The sequence below is a fragment of the Glandiceps talaboti genome, chromosome 10, assembly GCF_964340395.1.
Source record: "Glandiceps talaboti chromosome 10, keGlaTala1.1, whole genome shotgun sequence".
In the NCBI taxonomy this organism is placed as follows: domain Eukaryota; kingdom Metazoa; phylum Hemichordata; class Enteropneusta; family Spengelidae; genus Glandiceps; species Glandiceps talaboti.
This window is the reverse complement of record NC_135558.1, coordinates 1667501-1674683: the sequence shown is the minus strand read 5'-3', so window position 1 is coordinate 1674683 and position 7183 is coordinate 1667501. Positions and strand designations below refer to the sequence as shown.

The window sequence follows — 7183 nt, the reverse complement described above, 5'->3', positions numbered from 1 at the left end:
TTAACATAACCGCCATTACTACTCGTTTGCATAATTCGGAAACCTTCGTTAAAGTCTCGGAAAAGTCGATGGTTCTCATTTAGTAAATGCGTGCCGTCTATTTTTTATCTGAACCAAATGTTCTTGATAAGTACTGATCCATTAGTTATATTCTCGAACAGAATCAGATATTTTCTTATTTCATCAATTTCTAAATAAATTCAGAGATGCCTTCGGTATGTATGTACGTACGTACGTACGTACGTACGTGACCCCTTGCTGACCCAGTTGTAATATGATCACACGTAACAAGTGCGTAAGCGTACAGACACCTTGAAAACCATATGTTACCATCACAATAGATGTGGGTTGCATATTGCTATAATTACATCTATTAACAAACATGTTACAAATATAACGTGTACATGTAAATTGTAAACAATGATTGCATTATATTTTTCATTTCAAGAAAATAGTTACAAACAATAAATTAGCTAATAAAATTAATCAGCAATAATAAGGGCAATATCATTTAGAATTGTTTCCCTAAATCGTAGCTCTACCACATGTGCCACATGCCACACAATACAAAGCTACAGGTCAAAGGTCAACAGTTTCCAACATTACATGCTATTTATTTATAATATATATATATTCTGTACCCTACTATAGTAAAATTCAAGTAGGTTACATAACTACTATATTAATATAGCATATTAATATAGTAGTTATGCAACCAAGTTGAACTTTTTTTCACAAGTAATTGTTATGGTCTAGCTCAGTTTTTAATTTATCATATTCAAGTAAGGTGCACAAATCTGAAAGAACTATTTTGTTCCTGAATTGTAATTTTTTAATAATTCTACTTTTTTTCACTATATGACAAGAAGAAAACAATCTTAAAAATGATAATGAAACACAATTATCTTGATTTGCTTTATCTTTTTAAAAAAAAACCACTGATATGAGCTGGCTCTCCACTCCATGCAGCAAGTTGTGAACTTTTCATATTTCATTTTGTTTTTCAAAATTTGTACCATACCATACTCTCTGGTAGTGTGTGTAGCGTAATAAAGATTGAATTGAATTAGCATTGTAATGATGGTCGCGTTAGCTAGTCCAGTAGGCGTACATATATGTATTGACTTTTAAAGAAAACCAACCAACCAACCAACCGACCAACCAACCAACCAACCAACCAACCAACCAACCAACCAACCAACCAACCAAACAAACAAACAAACAAACAAATAAATAAACAAAATTAACCACCAAACGAAGCATTATGGCAGCTTGTAGCTGAAGTCTATATAATTGTTTAACATTCAGAAATAATTCAGGCCTATATACGCCATAGAATGTAAGATAATAGTATGTACACTTGTGACCATTTCGCATATAGGAAAACATATAGTAATTCTTGGCGTTGCTTATGATTTGTACTTACTCTCTTGTTGATGCTTGTCAGTATTTATTTATTTATTTATTTATTTATTTATTTATTTATTTATTTATTGTTTGCTGGTTTATTATTTATTTATTTATTTATTTTGTTTGTTTATTCATTGTTTTGCTTTGTTTTCGTAAACATAACTAACTGAGCCTGAGTGCCCTGTGACCACACATGCCAGTGTTATACTATTAACGTTTGAATATCTCCTATCATTTACACGAGTGATTTATCAAATGAAAGTGATAGACAGACCGATTTTTAGTTCTCTTGACGATGTATTATATCAATACATACATACATATATATATATATATATATATATATATATATATATATATATATATATATATATATATATATATATATATATGTGTGTGTGTGTGTGTGCACTGTGGCAGCAGGCAAACAATAACAACTTTTTAGAAAATGCAAATTTAATTCCTTATTTTTCAAATTCCTAAATCCATGGTATTTTAGAAACAAATTCTTTATTATTAAAAAACAAAGATTTGAATAGATATAGAGTTCTTAATTTAATGAAGTGTTTATTTCACCAGACACAAAAAATATGCAAAGAAAGAAATAATTATAAGGATAATATATGTGGTGAATGCCACAGACATGGTTCAATGAGTGACCTTAAAAAAATAAAATATACAAGAAATAAATACAAATGGGTAGTAACTCTGCAATAAATAAAAATAATAATAATATCATGCATGTACAGTGTTAATAACTAATTTGCATGATTAATGATTTTCGATATATCACAAGAATACACACTTGAATTTCATTATCATTTAGTACATACGTTAACCATAACAAAGCGGATATGTCCTATAAAATTTGTTGATATAGCTTACAGCTATCATGAAATATTTGCATAATTAATGATTTTAGGTAACTAGGCTGTATCTTAAAAATGCAAGTTTCAAATTTTGTATAATATGGTACATATATCAACCATAATAATACGCACCTGTCCTATGAAGTTTGTTGCTACAACATTTACCTTTAATGAGTATTTTGAATAATGAACGATATTCAGTAATTAAGCAGTATCATGCACTCTTCAAATTCCGTATAATTTGGCACATACATTAACCTAAGAAAGCACGATTGTCCAAAAAAGCCTGTTACCATACTTTTTTAGTTTAATGAGTTATTTGCATAATAGTGATTCCTTTACGGGGTGGGGGCATTGCACACTGTAGAGAATATACGTATACGTCGTGTCATTCCGCCCTCACCGGCCTCCTGTGAGAGGGTTGGCCGATGTGTCACGACACGTCGCATCGTACCTAGTACTAGTACCACAGGGTGCTCAGGCTCATTTAGGGAGTGTACAGTTTTAACTTCCAGGGGGGGGGCGGAGGATTTTCAGGGGGGGGGGGCCACCAATTTTTCTCCAGAAAAATTAGGGGGGGGGGCTAAACAAAAATTTCACTATTTGTTAGGGGGGGGGGGGGCACAAAAAAACCTAAACCTGAATGTCAGGATGGACAAGTGCCAGATATATATATGAAATAAAATATAGGCAAAACCCAACACTTGACTGTGCACAATGTCCTATAGAAGTAGCATTTAACATGGATTGATGATAAAACAGTGCACAAACCTATTAAATCACAATATTTGTATTCAGTGAAACAAAAATTGACCGGCGACTCTGCCACTTCTCAAGGTAACTTTCCCATGAAATTGTGTAGGACTTGTTTCATCACAATCACTGTCTGAGATATCAGCCGTGCTTGAAGTTTCAGAGTTATCAGAAAAACAATAATCACTGTCTATAACACCTATTATAGCATTTTCACTTTCAGAGTCACTACTATTTGTATCACTGATGTCTGTAGTTGTAGTTTGAAGTTCATTTGCAGTCACTTTTCTTGACCTAAATTCTTGTGTTCCAAGGTGTTTTCCATTTGCACTGCAATTAAAAATGTTTCTAAAATGTGTAATTTATGAAGTGTTTAAATTAATAATAAATGATTGTGTGACCAACCACTGCAAATTAATCCTAAAATTTGAATATGTTCACATGGAAAAGGGTTTCCTCATGGTGCAATTTTGCACTATTTTTTCCAAACCTGTGATAACTAAGTAATATATATATATATTTACTTGTTCATTTATTTGCTAATTTATTTATGTCAGTGATGGGCTAAAAATCCAAGAAAAAGTGTAGCCAGACCAGTAGTCTATTCTGTCACCCCTCAGTTGTAAGTAGACATCCTGTCAGCCAATTTAACTTATAATAGTCTTTATTTGTGATTTTATGAGTGTCCATGATTCAACAACTTTGTGCACTGGTTCAATTCTGAAGTAAGTATAAATATGGAATAAGTTAATACATGTAGCAACTGCTGGCAAATCTATTAGTGCAGGGGCATATGGGTTTTCGTGTGAAATGCATGTTAATTTTATGAAACATATATGGTTACAAAACATTCATTATAGGACCACATATAAAAAAATACATGTTGGCAATTTTTATCTTCAAAATTATTCTGAGGGGGCTAAAATAAAATTTGGCCCCAAGACCATATTCTTCACCATTGGTTAGGCATTGAAAACCCACGAATCCGTGATTATAGTCAACTTCCATTGATATGGCAAATTCAATAAAACAAACAAGGCATTTCATGAGTGCTTATTAATTTCCCACTTTGCAATGGTGTCAAAATGAGATAGACTTAGTCATCAAGTTGGCATGTGACTACTTATTCCCAGCAATAAAGGTTATTTGTGTATGAGACGTTTACGTTGAGGATTTGAATGTCAGATTTTCTTTGAGTACTAAAACACGTGGAATGACAGCTAACAATGCAATAAAATTTGATTTAAGATACTATTTTCTGGTGGGTTGGGGTTGGGTGGTACATTAGAATCTGTCTCTGCTGTTACTTTCAACCTTTATTCATGACTGACCAAGAGGAAGTTCGTTGCGTAATCGAATGTAAGAGTGCCTTCACGATGAATAACTAAACTAAATATGCATATATTCATATTGTTCCTTTGAAATATTATAAAAGATATTCTTCAGATACTGAATTTATCATCTTTATTTTATACTACATTGTCCTTGATCTTGTTTTATTTTAGAATTTCGATGAAATAACGTAATCAAATGTAACAGCGGAGAACACGTCTATTCATGTTGTTCCTTTGAATTGACATGTAACGCCACCCAAATAGCTATACTAGTAGAAACGTAGACAATTATTGCAGCTATACCTATGCAAACTTTATCCTGGTTTGTATTGCCATTCAATACTTGCTTTGACATTTTGCATTTTAAGCATTTCCTTTTTTAAAATCGTCAGTTTTATTTCCTGTCGTACAGTCTTACAATACAATCCTGATGTCAGAATACGGCTAGATTTACTAATATTTTATTTACATTAATTTCCTTCGTATATTCCTTCGTATTCACACACTGTTCGTGAGTCAAGAGTTAATTCTGTCTGTCTGTCTGTCTGTCTGTCTGTCTGTCTGTCTGTCTGTCTGTCTGTCTGTCTGTCTGTCTGTCTGTCTGTCTGCCTGTCTGTCTGTCTGTCTGTCTGTCCATGGATCTATTATTGAGATCCATGATATCCATCTATTGCTAAGACGTATTCAGATCTTGTAACTCTGATTTTATATTCTACGTTAAAATCGTATATTCCAAACTCACCACTAGGCCACTCAGGTTTAGTTAGTTATGTTTACGAAAACAAACAAACAAACAAACAAACAAACAAACACACAAACAAACAAACAAACAAACAAAAATATAAACAAACAAACAAACAAAAAATAAATAAATAAATAGATAGATAGATAGATAGATAGATAGATAGATAGATAGATAGATAGATAGATAGATAGATAGATAGATAGATAGATAGATAGATAGATAGATAGATAGATAAATGATGATGATGATGATGATGATGATGATGATGATGATGATGATGATGATGATGATGATGACAGGCATCAACAAGAAATACTTCCAGGCATCAACCCCGGCATCAACAAGAAATAAGTTTTCCTATATACGAAATGGCCACAATTGTACATGTATGATGTAGGAAAATATCCAGTAATTCTTGTAATATTATTAGTACTAGTAGTTAGTGGTCTGAGCAGGGTCTGAGGTAGAGATACTTGTCTGTGGTGTTATGACAGGCATCAACACGTGTACGTGTATTCAAGGTCAGGTAACGTCACGTGGCTTTGCCATTGTGATTGACGCCGTCGTAGTGGCATTGCAGAGCGTGCTGGGATAGGACTGCCTGCCCAGCCAGCCAAATTGAGTTCATCCTTCTATCTTGTTGGGTCAATGTGAGCAGAACTCCAGAACCTAAGCTTGTGAAAGTTGTTAGCAAGTAGAGTCAGCTGATAGACCCTTGCAACGACACGGATGACCCTAGGGCCGCGGTGAAAACTCGCTGACGAACGGGAACTTCCCACAGCATATCAATCGATATTTAACTTGCTTACTAAACGAGAGCGCAAACAACTGGTCTGAGACGAGAGTGGCAATGTCTTCTCTTTTGAGGCTACAGTCGTTCGGTAACCGACACATAACTAAACTAATTCTAGGGAGAGTGTGGCCATCGACTGTTGCTGCTCGTAAATACACCTCGGACGGTGGAAAGGACACGTCAAGTGGAGTACCGTATGAGACAACTTTGCAAGCATCAGACACAGATGCCCCCTCCTCCATCCCTGAATGGGCTGATGTTGTCGTTATCGGAGGAGGTAGTGTTGGGTGTAGCACGCTGTATCATCTAACCAAACTGGGTGTCAAAAATGCCGTCTTATTGGAAAGAAATCAGCTCACATCTGGGACAACGTGGCACACTGCTGGTAAGTATTAGTATACTATAGTATAGGTAGACCTCCATGGTCTAAATAAACTAGTGATGATACGCACTTTACATGTCAGTTTATGTCACTCGATAACGTTTATGCTAACATAAGCACTACTATTATGAATCTCAACACAACACTGTTGCAAATCTAATGTATATGTTGACAACTTGACACTTATACAATGTTAATTATACACTTGTCCAGGTTTCAAGATTTTCTTGATTGACACATCATTTCCTTTGATCACACTGACACCATTCTGCTACAAATTCCAATACTAGTTAGTTTAACACCTGTCAATTATTTCTTGTTGACCTGTTGATGTAGTAAATGATATCCAATCACTGTAGGTAGTACAGTGGTGTGAGATAGTAATAGGACCAGTTTGCATAAAATCACTATCTGTTAATCTATTCTGAAGGTACAAATTGTCCCCATCCACCCACCTCTCTGATTATGTGTAGATTATGTATTTTATACAAATATGTTTGTTTATTAATCAACATAACTCTTTGACAGGTATTTTATTGCCTGTTGTGTAGATTTACTTTGCTGTTATACCTGTGTATTTGAAAAAAAATAAATTTTACTTTTCCCCATATGTGAACATTTTTGAGTAACTTTTGCCCATATATGAACATTTTTGGGAGTAATGGCAATCAATTCATTGATGGAATCAGTTGTTAACAAAAGAATTGGTTTTGCCACTATTATGTTCATACTAGTATATTGGTTATTTGAATACAATGTAGCTACAGTCACTGAGTCAGCTGGGCTTATGCCAAAAATGAACATTTGTTATAACCCTTGCATAATATTTTTAAAGTATGTGAATATATTTTCCTTCCACTTGCACTATTTTCCTTTCTTGAAGTACAAGTAGTATTG

General features: G+C 34.0%; 1 protein-coding gene across 1 annotated transcript in view; it reads left to right on the top strand.

Annotated features, from left to right (window-relative positions):
- Positions 1 to 5675: 5675 nt before the first annotated feature.
- Positions 5676 to 7183, top strand: part of LOC144440982 (sarcosine dehydrogenase, mitochondrial-like) — a 17350-nt gene continuing 15842 nt past the window's right edge. Inside the window, exon 1 of the mRNA XM_078130477.1 lies at positions 5676 to 6289. Within this exon, the coding sequence (XP_077986603.1) occupies positions 5962 to 6289 (328 nt within the window). The 5' untranslated portion in view covers positions 5676 to 5961. The remainder of the gene's footprint in view (positions 6290 to 7183) is intronic.